We start from the raw sequence: 22,968 nt of genomic DNA on the forward strand, positions 1-22,968 counted from the left end.
CCAAAATTAACAAAATCTTTAAAAAACTGTTGCTCCCACAGCTTCCTTGTCATTCCAGCCTTTGTATTAAATCCGGTCCTGGAAGTTCTAATAGAATCAGAAACTGAAATGTTAAAAGTAGGCATGTATTTGTAGTCATCTGCTTTGCAGATTTACATCAGTAAATCATTACCGAAAGTGTCCATTCAGTGTTTCTTACAGTTGAACTAGGAAGACCTGTGTCTTCCTGACCTAGTTCTTTGTAGACTTCACAACTTTGATTTTTGTAAGGCTTCTATCTCTCCCTGCTTTGGCTCGTTAAGTTTTGAAGTGATTTTTGTCTGCTTAACATTTTTAGTTATGTGCTAGCACAACTACGTCTGTTAGTTCTTGGGCTCATGTTCTCTTTTGCTTCCTCAACTTCTTGAGTTGTGGTTGGGATTTCATACTTGTACTTTGTTTCTGTAGCTGTTTTTTTGTTGTTGTTGTTTTGTTGGGTTGGGGTTTTTTGTTGGTTGATTGGTTTGTTTGGGGTTTGTGGATTTTTTTGTTAATAATGTTTAATTTCTTTCTTAGCTTAAGCTATGGAGGAGGACATTCATCACATTCAGAAGCAGAACTTCACAGACAGACATACACAGCTTCTCATCAGCTTCCTGGATACTCTGCTACACATCATTCTGCTGGTAACTGTCCGTATAATGAGTTTACAGCTTAAATAGCTAAAGGAAAAAAACCCCAACAAACCTGTTAGATAATTTAGGTTCAAGTTGCTGAATTTTATAATTGGAGGGATTTTGTCATGCAGGTGGTGGCAGGTAGTATTAGAAGAGCTGAGTTTGTAGTAGGAAGTTAACAGTCAGTTGTTAGCTTTTATCAAAATGCCCTAAGTAGAAAGGAAATATAAGGGGAGGGGCTATGTTTATTAACTTAATGTTGGTTCTTAAAGAAACTAAATTTATTCTTTAAAATACAGCTTTTCAGGATTTGGCCTACGCATAAGGGCCAAGTGTTAAGTATGCCTTGAAGCCAGCTGCAGAAATCATGCTTATTCTTTTAGAGTAAAGCAAACAGCAAAGCTAATGCAAGTTTGAGCACACTGTTCTAGTGTTTACCTGTGCAAACTAAGCCGTAGTGCTGGGAGAAAGTTAAAATTTAAATATAGTAGGAGGTTAGGCTGTGTTACATCTGCATCAGGATCTGTTGGTGATCCTGATTATAGCCTTTCTGCATGTCAGGAGAAGATAGGGCATGACCCCTTCATGATCGCTTTGCAGCCCAGTTTCTAAGGAAAGATATTTGAGCTTGTGCTGGCTGGAATCTTCAGTCTCTTGGCCAAGTCCTTGACCAGGGCGATGGAGGGTCAGAGAACTGCAGGGAGTGTTCCAGGGTGCAGACCCTACACTCTTTCATAATGTCTGTTACTAAAAACTGGTTCTCTCCAGTGCTTCCCACTGAACCTCCTGCCACTGAAAGGTGTCAGCAACAGTGAACCACAAAGGTGTTCAGTGGAATGGGGAATGCAACCAAAACCCCTTTTCTTGTGCTAGTCACAGAAAAAAACTCCAGACTGCAGAGGACTTCAAACTGCAAGACTCCAAAGAGCAAGAACCAGGGGGGAAGGTGAACAGAGAAGCTGAACCTATTTCAGAAGGAATTCTGAATGTTTAAATAGTTTGTATGAAAAAAAATAGAACAGTGAATCATCAGATGAATGGAGAATTTTATCAGTGTACCTAAATATTGGTTTTAAGCATGATATTTGACATGCATTTAATAATAGATTTTAAAATGTATATTCAAGTTCCAGTTTACAGTTGCAACACTACAGAACAGTCAAAACTGAAAAATCAATGTACTTTAATAATATTGCTAATGTTTCATAGATTACTTTTACTGAATGATGAATGTATATGCTTGTTATTTGATTGAGCTTCTTGTAAGTTCATCTAAATTGTCTGTTCTGTTTCATTTCCCTCCACCCTTATCTAGGTCTTTCAGGAATATTTGATACCACCAGTATGCACGGTGCTGGAAGTAACACTAAGGAAACTTCTTCAGTTATGAATTTTCTCTCTGCTATTGAGTCTCGTACTGCTCAGGCAGTCTCTTCAGGATCTACCCTTTTACCGCAATTCAGGGCTCCTTCCTGGCAGACAGGTGAAAAATTTCTCTTGAAATAGAATTTGTCATTGTTACATTGAATGCTGGAGAGAATTTTAAGCAAAAATACCCTGACTTAACTGAAAAGGCCACAGGTCTTCTACCTCTTTTCCATCTCAGTATTTAAATATCTCAAAATCAATGAAATTATATTAACAGAAGTATTCTATTAGAAGAAGAATTACATGAGCAGAAGTTCTAATTGTTTAGAAGGATTTTGGATGTATAGGATATTATTTTGTTGAAAGAGTCAAATATATTCTCCAACTTTGGGATTACTCTTGCTAACACCATAAGCACATTGGAGTAGGTTACCTGTACACGCGACCAGGACTTTCATTCTCAAAGTGTTCCCTGTCATAGTTGTTGTTCTGTGATATTTGTACTAAAAGTCTGTGGATAACTTTAGCCCCTTTGTACACAGAAGTAATGAGCAAGATGTTCTCAGAAACGAGGACTGAGATGCATTTTGCACAGAAATAGCTGATCTAATTTACAAATAAACAAACGTGCCGTCTTCCTTGGCAGGCTGACTGCCTTCTGCAAACCTCCGTATCTGTGAAGCCTTCTGTGCAAAGCAGGAAACATTGTATATTTTGAGCTTGCTGTGGACAGCCACAGTAAGATAAGTGTTGCTACTACATTTCTGAGTAGCTTCAAGGTATGGTTAATATTGTGCTGCGATTGCGCAGCTGTGCAGTGAATCAGATCTATTCATTCATCTGACAGAAAAGGTTTGGGTGGGTTTTCCTTTGGTGGGATGGGTTTCTGTCATATCAGCAAGCTGATCTCTGTCCTGGTGCAGCTGTGTGATTGCTGGTTCTGATGTAGGGAGGAGGCATAAGGTAGGAAGAGGGAAGAGTTGAACAATCCTTTTGTTGGCAGTTTGTACTTGATCTGTTCAGTGTAACATGCAGCTGCATTCTGTGAAGAGCTACTCAAAGGTGAGAAGAGAGAATGTGGCTTTTTATGCACCATGGCCAGAAACATATGTGTAGGAGCACAGATGAAGATGCACGCTGTTAGTCTGTCAAAAAAATCTTAATATAAATCAGTGGTGTTTAGAGTAGTGATGACCTATCCTCACAGCAGATTATCAGCTGGGAAGAAATCTTTTTTTCTCTTCTTCCTAGCATGTTTTCTCCATTGCAGCCTGCCTAACAGTGAATTGTGAAGAAGGGGGAGACATGCTGTGGGTCGGGTTTGATGTTGATACCTGTGATTGAGAGACTTCTCAGTACTCAGTACTAAGAACTCATCAGTAAGCCCATTTTCAATATTATAGTTTTCTGAGATTTCTGTTGTCCTTTAATACTTCTGTTGCTTTTCTGTATCCCTCAGTCTCCCCAAGTGTCTTTTGAGAGCTTTGTCTTCTACAGACTTTTTTGATGAGGAAAAGCAAGTGCTCTTTGCTCTTCAAGGTGACCTCTCTTTAGAAGGGCTTTTCACTTTGTTTTTTTTCTCCAAACTCTGCAACTGCTGATTTTGGGGAGAAAAGAGGAGCAGCATGTTTGTTATATTGTCTTATCAAGTTTTCCTCTGGTATGTGGCATTTTTATCAGTGTTCTGATTTCTTAGAGTAGTGCAGGAGGTGTCTGGGCACACAACTTACTACCTTTGCCATACCTTTTGGCTGCTCCTTTACACAAGTAAAATATAAACCCAGCAGTTCTGCTGTGATGATGCTTCTGTGACTGGCCCATGTCTGGTTCAAGAAATCGCCTGCTTAGTAGGAAGGGCTTTAATTTATAGAAGGGAAAAATACAGGTTAGATGAGAAATTAACATCTGCAGTTACAACAGGTGTAAATTCTTCCTCTTCTTTGATGCTTTGGGATGCCCCTACTTCTGTGTTACTGGTAGAGATCAGTAAAAGAGAACCCAGTTGGACATGATGTTGAAGTTTTTTAGAGCAGGAGAAAAAAGGTGTTAAAACACTGCTCATGCTTTCTTACTGAGAAAGACCATATTGTTAACTTATGAAAAATACCTTGGTGTTCCCTCAGTCTCACATCTCTTTGTATCAGTTTGTCTTGAACAAAAACTTTCTTTTGCAGTTTCATCTGAAACTTCCAAAGCAATGTATGATTATGTCGCAATCAGTTTAAGAGGACTAAATACATTTTAAAATGGATTTTTTTTCCTGAAGTGTTTGTCTCAAACCCACCTTTTATTTACTGTGATTTTTTTTATTTATTCTTAAATTATACAAAACTAAAAGCTGTTTTAAATGTCCAAGAAGAACTAAAAAAGGTCAAATTAAACCAGTAACTTTCACTCTTTTTTTTTTTCTGATTTACGTACCCTTTACAAGAAGTTTAAGTCTCCCCAAGAATAAACTTGCCTTCACTTCTGTTCATAGACTTTGGAAATAGCACACAAACTTCACCAGTACCTGCAAGTTACAGGGCGAAAAGCGCTGAAGAGTATGAATCACTGCAAGGGAAAACTTGCAAGGGAATTTCTCACTCCTCTTGCAATTGGAGTAGTATGTGATGTAGAGAAATACTATTTAAGGCAGGATATCATACTAGTGTCCAGATACAAACAAGTAATATTATACCTTTCAGTTGGATACTTGCTGTTGCACTGTGCAGATAGTTGCTGTCTGTGAATATTTTGGAAAGCATACAAATCATATTTATTCTTTGTATTAAAAGTCAAAGCCCTCTTTTAAGGAACACATTACAAAGTGTAGCTGTTAGCTATTTCACTGCAAGCTCCAAAATGTTTCCATAAAGCAAGTTATGAAAGTATTGGTGAGGGTAGATGCAGGAGATGGTATTGTTCCTTTAACTGTGTATGTGTTACAATTGGTGAGGTGTAATATTGCCTTTTACTGTATATTAAAGGTGTGCAGGGCTTTTTATCAGTTGTTCTCTGCTACAAACTTCTTTCTAAACTGAAAGTAATAAAGAGCTTTCAGTTTCAAAGAAGAATTCATCTTGTACAATCTTTTTGTCCATGGTTTTTATCATAAGGATATGATTTTTTTTTTCCCCTTGCCAATTCACTGTAGGTACAGAATTTGGAATTCGTAGAAAACCCTGCACTTCCAGTTTGACCCACAGTAAGGGCCTCCCTTTTATATGTTTTCATTTAAAAGGGGTGGTGATTCTAATGAAGGTTACATTTGTAAATGCTGTAAAATCTTACACTCAGATGAGTTCTAGAAATGCAGACTGTTGCAACTTGTAAAGCTCTCTTATGCTCCTTTTCTTCTTGTTTTTTGTTTATTTTCCAGGTATGCATTCCTCAACAGCCACAGAACTTTTTGTTACTGGAGCTTTGCCAACCTCTGGAACATTTCCACCAACATCTGCTTTATCAGCATATCAGCATCCCAACACTTTGAGTAGTAGAAACTTTGCTGCTACTACTCCTTCTCTTACTCTTCAAGATACTACTTTCAGTGCTACATCTAATGGTCTCTTAACTACCCATGATCCTTTATTGCAGATTAAAACATCACAAGGCACTGTTCCAACTGCTGTGACATTTGAGCGCCTAGGCAGTTCTGTTTTAAGTACCAGTATACCACCTCAGTCATCAACATATCGTTCTGCTCAAGAATCTGCACCCCATCTCTTGCAACCTCAATTTAGTTTGTTGTCTTCAACCCTTGGAGGAGCTCAGCAGGTTTCTCAGGCATATAGCACATCTGTCTTTACTGGTTCCACTGCTTCTATTGATCGAGCACTTCAGCGCGAATGTAGTGTTATTAAACACCATCAGCGGCCTTCAAATACTCAGTCTGTTCAGGCTCAACTGACTGTTTCACAGCATTCCTTACACAGCTATTTAACAAGTACAGGTGGAGTTAATTTTCAGGATACATCTAGGCACTCAGCATTATCTTGCAGCCCAGTTGGAGATGTTACTCAGGTGAGCAATGGAGGACTACAGCAGAAGACTTCTCAAGTCACAGTGGAACTTGCTCAGTCATACACATCTGCAGTTCCATCACCTGGTTTTCCATCTGCTTCCACAACAAAAGTGAAAAACTGTTCCGTGAAGCAGCCTCCAAGGTCAGCAAAGACCCCCAAACCTCACAGTGTAGCTCCCACTGTGCAGACACAAAGCTATGCCAAAACTGCACAAAACCAGAGTTCTGTCATTACAGGCCAAGCACAGATCTATTCTACAGCACAGCTCCCAAGCCTCTTGTCGGTCAGCCAGTCCCAAAACTATGTTTCATCCCCAACTCAGAGTGTGCCACCTGTCAGTCACTCACAGGATTTCTCATCCAGCAAGGCTGAGAAGCTGCCCTCTCTGTATAAAACATTGACTTTTTCTGGGCAATCACAAGCTGTTACTTCTGATAGTCAAACTCTCAGTTACTCCTCAGAGGAACAGGTATTGACTTCAGTTCCAAATGAGAATTACTCTGGGCAAACAAGGGAACTTTCTTCAGTCAGCCAATCTCAGAGCTACTCTTCTAGTCACACTCAGGGTTTATCTCCAGTTAGCCAATCCCAAGTTAGTTTTTCATCTCAATCACAAGTTTTATCAGCTGTTAGTCCTTCAGAAAGCTATTCTTCAGGGCAGTCTTTAACATTGACATCGCCTTCCCTTTCCTTTAATGCCTCTCCTCGGATACAAGCTCTTCCAGCCTCGAGTCCTAACCAGAGCTATATTTCTTTACATTCTTCTCAGAATTCTCAGTCACAAGAATCCTCCTCTCCACAGTCTCAGAAGTTTTTGCCATCTGTCCAGTCTCCTCCTTTTGCATCCCCAGCTCATTCACAGACCCTGCAGAACAGCAGGCCTTCCTCAGAAACAAAGTCATACGTTAAAAGGAAGTCTGACTCTAATTTGTATGCCTCATCAAAACAGGAGGAGGAATTATCAATACAGGATATGCAGGCATTGCAACAGCAAGCTACTCTTGAGTCTTCCACTCAAAGGCTAACTGATGAGGAAATCAATGCTCAGGATGTATCCTATAGGGTCTCAAAAGCAGATGACAGATACTCTCAAAGTGTCATCAGAAGTAACTCTCGTCTTGAGGATCAAGTTGTGGGACTTACTCTTCAAGGAACAAAAAAAGATGAAAGAATGGTCAATTCTGTGGAACAGCTTTCCCAGCATATTGGCCATATCACTAGTCTAAGCCATGATATGAAAAAGACAGCTAATTTAATGCACACGACACAAGTAACCGTGAGCACTAAAGAACTAAACCAGCAACATTCTCTTATGCATAAGGTACATGAAAGTAAAGCTCAAGAACAGCAAGGCCAAGTCATTAGCGTGGCATCACAGGTTCAGTCTCATGCTTTAAGGCATGGTCATCAGCTGTGCTTGCCCAGTGCACAAGTACTGCTGGAGTCAGCCTGTGACTTGCAGATTCTTCACCAGTCAATACTTCAGTCAGATTTAGGACAAACAAAGGCATCACCACAAGTGCAAAGAATACAGAGTCCTCAACAGGTGCCACATCCATTCCTTCAGATGGATGGTCATATTATTCAAAGTAATGGGGGTCATTCGCAGCAGCAGCTTCATACTCAGAATTCAGAAGTCATGAAAATGGACATTTCTGAGCCCTCAAAGCCACTACAGCAGCATTTGACAACAAAAGATCATTTTACTCAGACAAATCAACATGATTCAAAAAACCAGTTTGTTTCTCTCAGTTCAATATGTTTCCCAGAATCTATACTTCTCAGTGATGAGAGGAATATATTATCCAATGTAGATGACATCTTAGCAGCAACAGCAGCAGCCTGTGGAGTAACACCATCTGACTTTGCCAAATCAAATTCTAATGACGGGGAAATCCAGTCTGTTGAAAATAGTGAGGAGTCTAAACCACAGTTTCAATCAGTGGATGTAAGACGTGTGTCTTCTGGTTTCAGTGCCTCACCTACAGTAGTTGGAAAGCCAACAAGCATTAGTAATATTTCTTTGAATGGAAGCCAAATTACTATAAATCTTACACCAGTGTCAACAATACAGACAAAAACTGTGAACCTTGATCAGCAACACATTGAAACTTCAGATCAAAATGTAGCAACAAGAATGACCTCTCCCACCCTTGGCCCTGGTCAAGAAGAGCAAGAACAAGGGGCTGCTCCAGGTAAGAAACAATGTAGCATCAGTCATGAATCCGAAGAAGATAATGATGCTTCAGCTGATGGTGCACTGAATGCAAGAGACACAGAATTTGTTTCAAGTGGTAGGAGCCTAAGTGGAGAAAGTGCTGCTTCAGAGAATGACTTTAACATGGGTGGTGATGATGGTACTGTGGCAGGTAACCAGTCGAAGGTTTTGTTGCAGCCACTCTCTGTGCCCCACAGTGGGGATGGAACCATTAATAGAACTGAAGAAGAATGCCAAGATCTATCTCAAGGGAACCTTCAAAAGAAAAAAAACAAAGGAAAAATCCAAACCAGAAATGCTGCAGAAGACGACAGTGCAATTCAGAAACAGCTAAAAAGAAGTGGACAGTGCAAACGTCAAAATTCAAGAGGAAGTGACTCATGTTTCACATACTCTTCTGCTGTTTCTGAAAGTTGTTATGATACTTACCAGCATCAGGAAAGAATGAGGCAAAAAATCAAAGAAGTTGAAGAAAAACAGCCTGAAGTCAAAACAGGATTTATTGCATCTTTTTTAGACTTCCTAAAATCTGGGCCAAGGCAGCAGTTTTCAGCTCCAGCCGTTCGAATGCCAAACAGGACGAGGCGACCTGTTAACCAGGTAGTTCGTGCCCCATGCCTTCAACCCTCTGCAAAGCCTCAGCCAGCAGCAGCAGCACCTGTAGCTGCTGAAGGTAGTGATGAAAGTCCAACCAAAAATACTGATGAAGAAATTAAGAAAAATTTAGAAGCATTGGCTTCATTTTCTTCTGATGAAGATGATTCTGTGGGGGGTAACCACGATCTTCAGAAGAGCATCTCTACTGCATTGTCAGCCCTGGATGATACATCTGATAGAAAGAACAAATCAGGTAAAACAAGTGCACACGTTGAAGGAGATTTCTGTAGTTGATGGTGAAAAAATAAGGAATAATTTTAGCTGTCTTCAGTTGAGGTAAAGGTTTTCATTGGGTTTGGTTTTAATCCCAGCCATAATAAAGAGTTATGTTCAAAACGTGCATTGACTATGAACCAAACTAGTGTTTTATACAGTTAGAAAATCTGTAGGTAAACTTTTTAATGCTACTTAAGTAGGACTCTTCTAACACCAAAAAGTTATTTTAGCAGAGAATTGGAATAATGTGTCTGTTCTCTTCTTTGGCTTAGAATGCTAAATATGATTTTCACCTGGAAATCTCAGCAAATCATCATGTCAGAGGTTTAAAAAAAATTTATTAAAAAAGTTTAGCAAGAGAGCATATTAAGAATTGCCATGAGCAAAAGTTAAGTTCTTCCTAGATAAATATGCAGTTTCGATAGAGGTGCACAGAGTATGTTTATGAAAACAGTATTTTTTTTCTCTTTTTAGATGAGAGGGGGAGATTTTTTTTCTCTAGGGGTGACATGATTTACTGAAAAATACATAGTACAGTTGAACTTAAATTGTAATAATCAGACTTAAAATACTGGGAAAAGATTGTGGAATACATGATATACTAAACAATACTTCATCTTAATTACTGTTCTCTTCCGAAGATATTTCTATTAAGTTATGTTAGGTTCAAGCATTTTGGAAAGGCCATTACAGAAGATGAAGTTCCTCATATATCTTTCCATTGAATACATATTTTAAACAAATAAGCAGTGACTTTTTTTTCCAGAAAGCCAAAATGTGGACCGTGCCATCATGTGAGCCTCTTGCTGAAGTCAATTTTAATAAGCCATGTTCTGTGTACAGCTTCTGAAGGAAGTATTTCAAAGGGGTTTTGTTGATGGCCATTTGCATGAGTGTTCTATTTGCAGTATTTTCCTTTTACAATGTTATTGTGACTTCTTTATTATTCATAAAGATTTAATATTTATACCACCAATGTTTGAATTCACCTTCCTGTTTTGTTGTGTACAAGACTGTACATTGTACAAGTTGCTTGGTAATCACTTCTTTCTTACTTGCTGGGCTTTTGCAGGTTTTCTAGTAATTTTTCTGCCTTTTTTTTTCTTTACACAACTATGGAAAGACAAATACTAAGATGTAGTCTGTTGGTAGCATTAGGTAGTAAATATCCATTTATCTGCTGTTTTGAAGACACTGTAATTACACTTGGGGAGCTGATAATGCTGTGTCTAATTAAAGCTGTCATAGCTTTCACTGAAAAAAGACATACAACCTATTTGCAATAATGGTATAGGATATATGCAGAAGAATGTATTTCTTGGCTTAGCAATTTTGCCGAGTTGATTTAATTAATCTTCATGTATCTGGAATAACTTTTATTGGCACATTGATATTTAAATCATTTGGTTTGGGTCACTTTTATTAGAATGTCACGTTATCTTTTCTCTTTTTAAAGTGATAAAGCCAGCAGTTAACAGTGACTGTAACGAAACTGTACAATAACAATCTTAAGTATGAAGCCAGTTTCCTAAGTGATATTAGTAGTTATGCTGTAGCCAATATGGCTTGATATCTTTTAGATCAGTAATTCGGTGTTAAAACTAATATGTATAAAAGAGTATAAAGTAATATCTAAAAAGGTTTCTTATTTTTTTCAGGTGGGAAAGATTAATAATTTTGAAAGGTGGGAGTTTCTTTTGGCTCTTTGGCATAGAGGAGGAGAATGTTCTTTCCCTTCTTTGTTCTGTATCATCACTTCTCATTTTTCAAATCTGTTAATATTAAAAATTATTAGAATGTTGCCAAAGTTTTAATCTCAAACTTCCAGTTACAGTATCACAAGATTAAAAATTATAAATGTCCAAAAGTTGGACAGCAAATGTTTTCATACTTCATGTATATTTCTCTTTCCTTAATCCAATTTTAAAAAACTGCTTATCAGCAGATTGGAAACAAGATTTAGTGTTGTAACCTTTGCTGTTGTGTTTGCTTACTCGCACAAAGTACAACAGTATTTCTTGTTGATCATGTCTGCAGCTATCAAATTGGTTTTGAAAGCTGTTCATCTTTGTTATTTCATGATGCTAACAGATGTAGCAGTTTAATACAGAGATATACTAGCCACAATATTCTGGGTTTGGTTTCATTTTAGTTGTAGCCAAGATGATGCTTCTGTTTTAACTCTTAGAAGAGGTGTTTTTAATATGTGTTGTAACAGAAATGAAGAAAAATATTCTAGTTCCTATTTTTTGCCAATCCTTGATAATTTGTTTAACTAGAATTTTGATTTTTGTCTTCAGAAGCTGAAAAAGCGGCAGTTGTTCCTGCTGCTGCCACCACCACTGCTGCTGTGATCAAGCAGGAACCGCAGACAACTGCTCCTGTGTTCAGTGCACAGGAGAAAATGAATCCAGCTGACCCCTTAAAAGTAGCCCAACAGGATGCTGTGACTTCAGACCAATTGGCAAAAACACAGGCAACTGTTGCAATAGAAGGATGTACTGATGAGGAGAATACAGACAGTGGAGGAGAGGGCATGTACAGAGAACGTGATGAATTTGTAGTGAAGATTGAAGATATAGAGACACTAAAGGTAACCTGAATACTTGCTGGGGAGAGGTGGGGGAAATCATTAGAAATCCTGCATATGAATTTAGTTTCAACAAACTATCAAAAGGGAAAAGGCTGGAGATCAGTTTTCTGTTTCAATTCTAATATGCCCTGGTTGCTGCCAGGATGCCTTAAAGGTGTCTTTCTAGTGCAGGTTATGAATATGTTTTATATGTACATGACCTATTTTATTCTACATACATAATAAAGTAGATATATGTGCAGGTAACCTCTGTTAGGACTTGGATTTACCTTTTTATTATTGAAAGGCATATTTTTTTCACAGGCTGTTGGCAACCTGTGATTTATTTATTAAAGTAGTAGTAGGTTTCGAAGCATAAGTTGTTGAGGACATTACTTTTGAACTTGTGCAAAAGATCTTGGAATTGTCTTTTCTCCTTTTTTTTCTTTTTTTTCTTTTTTTTTTTGAAAAAGGTTCTGCTCATTGTTCCAAAAAGGAGTTTCTTCCATAAGCAACAGTACAGCTCCTCACACGAGTTTATGGAAACACTTCTTGTGTTCTTGTTTGGTTTTGTTGCTTCTCCATATTAAATTCTTCATGTTTACCTATCATTTTTGCTATTGTAGCCAGCAGTATTCTTACCATTAATTTCTAATACTTCTGATTACTTGTCTCTGAATTCATCCTCTTGAGCAGTTTTAAATGAATTCACATAGCTTTGTTGCCTGTGATAAGTGATATTAGTTCTCAAGTGTTCCCTTGTCACTTACAAAAATGATTAAGGTATGCTGTTATATGCAGTTTGCATCATACTATCTTGATGCAAATGGCACATAGTGACTATGAGGTTGGAATTTTGAATGACTTATTTTAATTTCATCCCTGTGTAACTTGCTCAAAAAATATAATGCACAGCACATTTCGGGGAGAAAAATAAGTATGTTTCTTAGCAATAATTTTATGTTCTTACAGGCTGCTTTGCAAACAGGAAAAGAGCCTCCAGCTATTTGGAAAGTACAGAAGGCTTTATTGCAAAAGTTTGTTCCTGAAGTCCGAGATACTCAGAGAGAGTTTGCTGCTACTAACAGTGTGAGTCTTAAAAATTCCTTGTGGAGCCTCGTGGGAACTGATTTCCTTGATGGAAGTCTAGGAAGCAAGATGAAATGTGATTCTGACATACATTCTTAGGAAGCATCCTTGAAGGGGAGGAGGGGGAAAGGTTTCTGGATTTCCTCCTACTCTAAAATTCACTCTAAATAATGGGCAGAATTCTTGTTTTCCAGCACGGGTTCTTTAGTATCGTTCAGCCTGCATAAAGGAGCAAGTTTACATAACCAGAATAAAGTCAGTGGAAGCAGGCTTGTGAACCACAGTGGGAAGGATTCAGATAGGATGCAGTTTCAACAGGCAGCCCTTTGCCATACAGATAATTCTTTAGGGATAACACATGGGGAGAATTAAATAAATGGAAAAAAATGAAGCCCAAAGTATGTCTTGCCTTATTTTCCTTATTTTCTTCCTTTAAATGTGGAAATCCATTGGAGAATTTCTCTTAAATTGTAAATGCTGTAGGATGGCTCATTCTTGTAAAGAAGTTGTTTTTGAACTGATTTTGTCTTTAGTATTTACGTTTTTATTTGTTTAAACTGAATAATTTTACTTAATAAAAAGCACTTCTGTATTTTTTTTTTCAGTATCTTGGGTATTTTGGGGATGCAAAAACAAAATATAAAAGAGTGTATGTGAAGTTCATTGAAAACTCGAACAAAAAGGAGTATGTCAGAGTATGTTCAAAAAAGCCACGAAGCAAATCTGTACAGTCAGCAAGGTATTTTTTTTGTCATTTTGCCATACTGCTTTCATATTAAGACCACACCTATTTTAATAAGTAAGACTGTAACTCAGGGTTATGTTAATTCAGCTTTAAGTTAGAAACTGAAAACTGTGTGTTTTGCTTTAAGAAATGAGATATAAATTACTGTCATATTAAGACCTTCCTACCTTGAATCTGTGGATTGCAATAAATTTTGGAGGTGTTGGGGCTCCTGATGCTATTTCTTTCTGTCAGCTTTTGCCTCAGTATCAACATAGAAGCCTGCGGGTGTAATGATTTTAAATGTGTGTTGTTTTCTCCTATCCCATGGACTTTGCAAGTTAGTTAATTTTTTCTGGATTGTTTTAATGATAATCCTGTACCAATATACTACAAGTACTTCTCAATCCTGGAAAGTTAATTTCAAAACAGAAGTCAGTTGTTGAAGCTGGTTGTTGCAAGTATGCTTTTCCCTCTTCTGTCAGCACACTGACAGTATTTACTTTTCTCATTGCACATGCCCTACCCCCCTCACCATACCCCAGAAAGCTTTATAACTTTGAGTGATGACCAGAAGAGTCTCTCACACAGTTACTTCGGGTAGCTCTGAGATTTCCAGTCACCTACTTCCCTTCTGATAAGGTTTTCACTGTCATTCACTAGCTAAGGGTTTTTCTGTTGAATTTTGTGTTGACCTTTGATTGTGCTTTTGGAACAGGTTGCGGATTCTGTATTGAAGAACTCTGTCATGCTTTATTGCTTAGCTTATGTTCTCACAACTTCAGATGGTATCTGAAGATTTTCTCTCTATGGATTTTCAGTAATTTAATGCAGATTGTTTTCTTTATCAGACACTAGTAAACTAATAAAAAACCACAGTGCTCTTTATTCAAGGAATGACTGGCATCTCATTTCTAGTTACATGTTCTAGTTAAATGAAATAAGTGTATATAATCCATGGAGAAAATATTGTGGCTACATAAGATTTTAGCTATTTTATTAATATCAAAACTTGTGTGGTAATTATTTTCATAGAAATAATCTTTATGATATTGCAGGACTGTTCATTGCAAACCTAACAGTAGCACCAACAAAACCCCTGATCCACCAACACCAAAACCAGCAGCAGCAAAGGTCTCTTCTGTGAAACCCAAAGCTAAACAGCCAAAGGTAAAGGCTGAACCGCCGCCAAAGAAAAGGAAAAAGTGGAAAGAAGAATTTTCATCTTCCCAATCTGATTCTTCACCTGAGGCCCAGAGCGATGAGGATGGTGAGAGAGATACTGTTGTTAGCAACTAGGGCCATTTGAACTTAACTAACTGTAGTAGTAGAAAAGTATGTTGCTCAGTCTTGCAATTTTTTCTTTGCTAGCATCAGGAGCCAGAAAAAAAAAAAGGAAGAAAATCTGACTGCCACACAAAATTGATTTCTTAAAACTTTTCATTTGTTTGAGCATGAGCAAATGTGTGCAACTGAAGTTATCTCAAATGTAGTTTACCAGTTGGGTAAATATATTTTCACTACGTCCTTTCTCAGATGGGTACAGTTGAAGTCTGATTTTCAAATACATCTCAAGAATCAGATTCTTAGTTATTTTTCCACTACAACTCCATGTCATGTCTAAAAGAACATTTTCCACTACAACTCCATGTCTGCATGAAGATGTGGGCAGAATTCAGATGTTACTGTTGTTGTTTCAAAACCCAAGAAGAAAAAGCAGTTACTTTTTGGCTGCTTCACTGCTTGACCAAATGGCAGCTGTTCAAATGTAGCCTGATGAGCACATTTGCTCTTAAGACATTCATGGTGTCTTGGAACAGTGAGTTAAGATGTTTGCAGTAATTCTCTGGAACAGAGAGGAATTTTTGTATGGTGTTTATAGAGATTATCTATGATAGCAGATATACAGTGCACTTTGCAGGGTTTTTTGTTTATTTCTTCTATGTCTGAAATTAAGTTGTGTAGTGCTCATGTTTTGTATTGCTGCATTTGCAAAGCATGTTGGCTTTAGTGACTTCAGCTAAGGATAAGCTTGGGTTGGTGTACTGGAACAGTGCTTCTGCTGCGGACAGCACCTTTAAAATACTGTTTTTCAAGCAAACTTGCCCAAATAACCATTAATATGTACAAGTGTCCATATTTAACATTTCCAGTTATGTGATGATAGTCATCCATAGAAATGTTGCTATCTGAGAAAGTCTAAGAGCCCTGTAAAATTCTGGTGTCATATATTGGAGACTAAGAAAAGCTCCAGAATGTTCAATAGTACTGAGGACTGCTCTATGTGCATATGTAAAATTGCTGTCTATGAAAAAAAAAAGAAAAGAAAAAAACCCCACAAACCGACCAAAAGTTTCCCCAGAATAAGTACAAATGTGCCTTCATTGCTTCCCTGGTAAAATTTTATTTTATGTGGTTTTTGTGAGTTGGACAATTAGGTGGGATTGACTTCAATGGTATGCTGACTCCTAGGTGACGTGAGTGCTTTTGAACGGTTTTCTGTTGAACTACTTCAAGTTTTGTGGTTTTAGGAGGTACTTGCATTGACATGACACCTGCACTTAGGGCACTTTGCCTGCCTGAAGTTATTTATTATCTCTTTTCTCCAGGCATTCATCTACAATAATAGAAAAATGTTAAAATTCCCTAAAATATTAGAGTCTAAGTGCTGATGGTTATAAGTAATTATATGTGTTTCTACAAAAAATTGCACCATTTATACCAGATTTGGGTTTCGTACCTGGTTTTGGCATGTAAGTTAGTTGAATATTATTTCTGTTGTATTGAGTTTTAATCTCTTGGGATACCAGTAGGGGTCACTTGTGTTTTAAGAGAGAAACCTTTAGTTTTGAAAAATACAAATACTTGAAAGATATCAAATGAAAATAGTCATTATATTCCAATTAATTTTCAGAGCTTGTACCTCCAGCTCCCCTCGTTACTCGGTTTTTGAACACAAGAGCTATGAAAGAGACTTTTAAGAGCTACATGGAGTTGCTTGTTAGCATTGCCTTGGATCCAGACACAATGCAAGCCCTGGAAAAGAGCAATGGTACAGTATGTTTAACATTTGTACGTTTTAATTACATTTTAAGGTTATTAATTGCTGAAACAAATGTATTAAAAAAATAAATAAACACCCCACCAAACTTCTGGCTACATACCCACATCTGAGGAACACTTTACACAAATTACTTGTCTGTGCATATATATATATATATATATATATATTTGCACTATCTCTTTGAATAATCTAAGTAATTTGGAAAGACTGTTTTGTCTGCTTTGTTGAAGTACAGCTTGAGCTGTGAATGTCAGAGCTGAGCTCTTTGTTCCTGCTCTTACTAAATTTTAAAATCTTTGCAAACATTATTTCAAGTTACTGTTTCAAGTGTGTTATTTATTTTCTTATGAAGAAACGTCTTTATAAGTAGTTCTCATTGTTGCTGTTATTAAAAATTCTGCATTTCAAACTCTGAAACTTTAAAGTTCTGATCAAAACTAATTATATTTCACATTTTGTTTGGGGAGAAAATGCTTGCACTTATTCACTGTGGACTTATTTACTTTAGTGGACTCCAGGATACAAGTCAAAACTCTTATTTCTCAAAATTTAGTGAGACACTCATGTATAAAGGTCCAGAAAGAGAAATCATTTCACGTATTCTTTAGTTGCAGGCTGATGTTTTGTACTGTTCTGTTTGCCTGTATTTAGAAAACTAGTTTCTATCATTTCCTTCTCTGATTTGCTCTGGTTGTGCATTGGTACACACTTACCTCAAGGTTTCATACCCACGTGTGTATCAGTAGGCCGACTAAAAGCACAGAAATTGACATTATAAATTAAAGATTCCATACCGAACTGTAAACTCATTCATGGCCACATGCCTTGTGTTCAAATGTATAACATAAAATCTATAGTGGTTTATCAGATAACTTGTATCAGTAAGTGCTTTCCACAGTTTCTTTTATTATAAATGCAAACAGGGTCATCGCTCGTAATATGGAATAGTAAATGTCAAAACCACATACTTTTCTTTACAGAACTGCCAGTTGTATTACAGAGAAGAGGATTATCTAGGACATGGTTTGAAATTGTCTCAGGATTTCTGCTCTGTATTGCTTTATCTTATTTTTTTTCCTTTCAACAGAAAAAAGAGGAGGATTGCAGTCAGCAATTAAACTGCATAATATCTAGACCACTTTAACAGGCTAATAAAAAATAATTCATGTTTGAAATCAATTTATATGAAAATGGCATGATTTTTTTTTTACTTCCACATTTTAAGTTAATGGGTCGAAGAATAGATTGAATAGGAGTCTCATTATTGTATTTTTCTCAATCAACTGCTGACACTGGTATTTTTGTCTTTCAGATGAGTTACTTTTGCCTCACATGAGAAAAATTGATGGTATGCTGAATGACAACAGGAAAAGACTGCTTTCCAAATTACGCTTGGATCATACATTCAAGGTATTCTTTTTTAAATTCTAGGATTTTTGAGTAACGTTGTCAGTAAAGTCAGTCATTGAGTGCGTACCATGTAGGCATGACTTAAAACCCTGAAGACAAATTCGTAACAGAAGTGAATATGGATTTGAAAAAGATGCTATAAATTCCATGCTTGTGTGTGGCATTTGGAGAACATTTTGTGATGGAAGAGTATATACTGCAAAGTTAAAGTTCTAGTCTTAATCCCCATGCTTTCTGGTTCATTCCCAAGCATTTTTTCTGTTACGCTTCTCAAGTTTGCCAAAAGGAAAATCTGTTTCCTGTCCTTCTAAAGCTTTTGGTCAAGTGATTGTATTGTCTAAAAATCTTAATAAACTTTTACATGAAACAGCTATGCTGTGGAGCAGATGTCTGAACTTCTTTGAAGTAGAGAACATGATCAGAGTATTTTAAAACTGGGACAGAGGGACTTGAGAACAACTTGTTTGTGTGCTCTTTCATGTATCTTCAGCATAGAAGGTTGGGAAAAGTATGGATAACAAGCCCATACTACAGCAATTTTGACATGAAAATAAAAATCAGATCTGGATGTGGGCATGGAAGGAAGCAGCCCTACTGTCTCAGTAGAGAGAAGGTAAACAGGAGGATAAATGAGCACTGTGGTTCCTCCCATCTACCCTCCAAGCAACAATGCAGATTTCCAAAGTGCAGTGAAGTGAATTAAGGTTATTTTCACCTATGTTGGAGAACTAGTTGTTGATGTCTGTAATCAGACTGATTATTTCTTCTTATAACAGTTTTGAGACCAACCACAGTAAAGCAGACCTGTCTGTAAACACCATCAGACCAAATTTGCTTTCATCTGTCTTTCACCATTCCCTTTACATCCGCACTACAGACAAACTTGCAAAACTAGTTGTCTCTCTGTATTACTCTGTACTTATTTTTGAGGAGGAATATTATAGCAGACTTGATTGTTCTGTTTCAGAGATCTTTTTTTCCACAGCCCATTCCTGATAAGTTTTGTGGGATGCTGTGATCTTGTTTCAGAGGTGAAAACATTATCCACCAGCGAAACAGCTTCAATTCGCACTCTCTTTTAACTCATTTCTTGTAGGTAATGCTGTTTTCCCAGTTTCAGGGAAAAAGCTCATAGGATCTTCTGTAATACTGACATATAATTATAGCTGCTTATTCAGTTGGAGTTCATAACTGTTATAATAGCTTTGCTGTGTGTACACTTAGCAGATTATGTATCATATCTCTTAAGTTTGCTAGAAGCCTGTATTTCTCTGTATGGTCTGCAAGAAGTTAGTAGAGTCCTGAATGTGAGGAATAGATCTGCTTATGATGTGAACTGCTAGATAAAGTCTTCTGTGTTTGCCTCCTGGTATGATAGTACCAATTGTGCCATCCTTGTGCCAGTATTTTGGATAAGAACTGGCCAAAGCCCCTTGACACTGAAAGTCAACCCTGAGGAAGGCTATTACAGGAGCTAGAAAAAACTAAGTTAATTTAAACCTATGGAAGTGGATGCTCCAATTTGAGAGCATTGTGATGAATGTTGTATATGCACAGGTGAGCTAGTCAAGGTTACTGCTACCACTGTGAAACTATCTCTCTGCCAGCTGATTCTGTACCATTTTACTGAGAGGGGTTTTTTATGAAGTGGAAAATGGCTGATATATGAAGTGGTAAAAAATCATAGGCGGGGAGGTTACTGAATTCTACTACTGCTTGTTAAAAGAAAACATAATAATTCAATCCACTTCGTGTTTTAGTCGAATGGTTTGAATTAGTTCCTTAAGCTGCAGCACTGGTATATGTTTGTGTGTCTGATTTTTTTCTCGTACTGGAGTATAACACAAAGACAGATATGTTCATTGAACTAAAAATTTTTTCAATACCAAATTATGTAGCATAACAGCTGTTTCAAAGCAGCCACTAACATAATGCTGTATTTGTACAACAAAGTTGTATTCAAATGTACTTATGCAAATAACTTAGAAATGAAGCTGGTTATGAGTTAATATACTTAAAAACTTGTGCCTTTTTGAGCCAGCCATGCACTTCACTGTGCATAAGCTTTTCTAACTTACAGATACGACAAGATGCAATTAAGTTGTATTTTGCAAAAGCTGGGACAAAACCTATGAAGATATTTCGGCATCCAATCCCTGCTACAATTGGTAGGCTTCCCATGGGAAGTACTTGGGCATCTCCAAGTAACATGGCCTTATTGATTCTTGGATAGAAATGGAATGGGAAGCATTCTAAAAGGTGAAAAATGCCTAGTGCAGCGTTTTTGGTTTGCTCGTCCTAATGAAGGAATCACAGATGATAATCTGAGATGCAATAAAAGGATTTTCTTAGTCTTGAAAAATTACAGTAGTCAGGAACAGGTGGTCCTGCTTTTCAAAGTGTGTATGATTGCTTGAGCTGATAAAGACCACTTATAGGCTTTTTGTGAAAGAATAAATTATTTCATAATAGGCTGCAGTCAAACTTTTCAAAGAAACATAGCCAGTTTATCAGCAGTCTGGGTGGCTTGGCCATTCTTGAATTTTTCAAAATCCTTTTTCTTTATATGCTCTGTTTAAAGAATGCTTTGGAAAATTTTCCTGAACTGACAGTGATCACTCGGGATTCTAAGACAAAAACTGGAGGAACGTCTGTGTCTAAGATCAAAATGAATGGTAAAGCTTACAACAAGAAAACACTGAGGGTTTCTAAATCAGCCACTAAGTTAGCACCGGTGAGTGTTCAGAGGGTTTATTGCTGCCACATCTGTCTCCTAATGAAAACCGCATTTACATGTAAAGTACTACTTCATGACTTGTTTTTTTTGGTAGATCTATGAAAATATAAAGTATTCGAGTGAGGTGCTTTTTCTATAATAAGGGAATGTTAAAAAACATTTTAACAGTATATTAAATCATGGGTTTAACTCATCTGTGAAATATAATTATATTCCAGGAATAATAAATTATTTCAGAATTATTCCCCTATTTAATGTCTATGTTTAGACGTAAATGCTCTTGTCCTGTATATTTATGCAAGGGAGGGGAGGATTCTTTACAGAAGAAAATGTCCATCATATACCTGTCTTGGAAAATAATGTGAATTTACCTAAAATAACTGTTCTTTTTGCAGGAGTTTACAGTAGATCCAGAAAAAATACAGTTGTATTCTTTGTATCACTCACTCCATCATTATAAATATCACATATATCTAACATGTAAAGAAGAGGTAAGTCTTGTCCTCTTTGAGATACTTTCATGCATTTGAGGGAATTGGGTCCAACTAGAGGAGCTGCTGTCTTCTTGTAAATGAGTATGGATTCTGGTCTCCTATTTTAATTAATTCTTTCTGGCAAAGGAAGGGGTATGTTGAGCACATCTGTTGCCCCTGATGGGCAGTGCTGCCCAGAGCATTAAGAGATGAGGCTTACAACGTTTGTGTGATATCAGTTTCCCTTGGGGATAGGTAAGCATTCTTCACTGTTATCCAAAGTAAACAAAACCGAATTTTATCGGTATGTGTAACTCCTCAGATTTAGAAGCTACTTTTTGTCTTAGAATGCCCACTCCTTTATTTTTTCTGAAAATCCTTGGTGGAAGTATTCCAGGTAGCAGAAATACAAGAATTGAACTCTGATTCAGTTGTTAAGAAATGCTTTTTGGGGGCATTTCCCATGTTTTTAAATTTTTAAAGGCTTTCTTCCAAAGAAGGTTTGTATTTAACTGCAGAATATTATAAAAATGAAAATTCTGAATTGCTGGCAGCCTAACATGTGTGTGTGTATGCATCTCTCTTTCCATCCTTCTCATTTTTAAATAGATTTCTTCTGTGCAGAAGAAGAGTGCAGACCTAGGACAGGAAGAGATTGTGCAGCTCTGCATGAAAAATATAAAGTGGGTGGAGGATCTTTTTGAAAAGTTTGGTGAACTTCTGAACCGTGTCCAGCAGAAATGCTCCTAACAGAAATGTATCCCAAGTCTCACATTTTTCTACAGCACTAACCCAATGGAACAGAAAGCTCGGAGAGAGGCTCTGATTTCTTTTGCAAGGCCAGACTGCGTTCTTGCTCATAGCCGTTTTTATTTCTCTTTGTGGAACATTGTGCCTTGGCTCTTGCTAAGAAAAAGTGATGCTGCCAAGGAAATCAGTCCTTTGGAGATGGAACTAAATGTAAACCTAACCACATTTTTAACCTGAAGAATTATTTTCTATTTTGTAAGCTATTGGATAACTTAGTTTTATTTTCAGAAATGATTTTGACAAATGATAAAGCATGCACTACATATATTTTTTCTTTATTGCTAAAAAGATAACAACTCTTAGAATACTACAGATTTTTCCATCCCTGACTAAGCGACAGAAAAATCAGTGTTGGGGTGAACTAATTTTTACATGTCTGGCCACCAAATTTAGAGTTTTCTACATTTTGTGAACAGAGCCAGAATGACATCAGCTTCTGCATTACGTACATTGCCATCATGAAATCCAGAAATGTCATTATGCTTTATGGACTCCTTTTACTATTGTCATGTTCAGGAGACTGAGCATGGAGTTGGTGCAATCCTATGACTGCTTTTTGTGTCAAATTATATTGTAATGAAAGACAATGACCTTAACTATTTTCCCTGTTTTGAAGAAAAAGAATATTTTGCTTTATACTGTGTTGGTATTTTTTTTTCTTTTGGGAAAAAAATCTCAATTGTACATTTTAGCTCACTAATAGTTGTATTTTTCACAGAGGAAATATTGTGGTTAAAATTGTTACATGTATCTTTGTAATACACTTTCCATTGTTTTCAGTAAGTCCTATTCATTTATATGTTGATTTCATATTGTAAACTATATATCTCGAGGTAACCCTTTTGTTTATACAGGTTTGCTTCAGTGTTAACCAGAATAATGCATTCTAGACTAGTTTTGCTTTAAGTGTAGTTGTGTTAGACACTGCAGTTATTTTCTGATACATGAAAATAAATTTCTTACTAAACTA

General features: G+C 37.0%; 1 protein-coding gene across 3 annotated transcripts in view; it reads left to right on the forward strand.

Moving 5' to 3' along the window:
* Positions 1-22,968, forward strand: part of QSER1 (glutamine and serine rich 1) — a 38,775-nt gene extending 15,807 nt beyond the window's left edge. Inside the window, exons 2-13 of one of the 3 annotated variants that reach the window (XM_061462808.1) lie at positions 556-665; positions 1,972-2,139; positions 5,386-9,096; positions 11,420-11,712; positions 12,664-12,780; positions 13,386-13,519; positions 14,563-14,774; positions 16,419-16,556; positions 17,881-17,978; positions 20,560-20,712; positions 21,111-21,206; positions 21,798-22,968. In XM_061462808.1, coding sequence (XP_061318792.1) covers positions 556-665; positions 1,972-2,139; positions 5,386-9,096; positions 11,420-11,712; positions 12,664-12,780; positions 13,386-13,519; positions 14,563-14,774; positions 16,419-16,556; positions 17,881-17,978; positions 20,560-20,712; positions 21,111-21,206; positions 21,798-21,938 — 5,371 coding nt within the window. In that variant the 3' untranslated portion in view covers positions 21,939-22,968. Of the gene's footprint in view, positions 1-555; positions 666-1,971; positions 2,140-3,294; positions 3,404-5,385; positions 9,097-11,419; positions 11,713-12,663; positions 12,781-13,385; positions 13,520-14,562; positions 14,775-16,418; positions 16,557-17,880; positions 17,979-20,559; positions 20,713-21,110; positions 21,207-21,797 lie in introns of those variants that run through there. The other 2 variants (XM_061462809.1, XM_061462810.1) reach the window with 2 other exon arrangements.

Source organism: Pezoporus flaviventris, unplaced genomic scaffold (genome assembly GCF_033815535.1).
Source record: "Pezoporus flaviventris isolate CSIRO_AGI_PZ_B2104156 unplaced genomic scaffold, CSIRO_AGI_Pfla_v1 ptg000036l, whole genome shotgun sequence".
Lineage (NCBI taxonomy): Eukaryota > Metazoa > Chordata > Aves > Psittaciformes > Psittacidae > Pezoporus > Pezoporus flaviventris.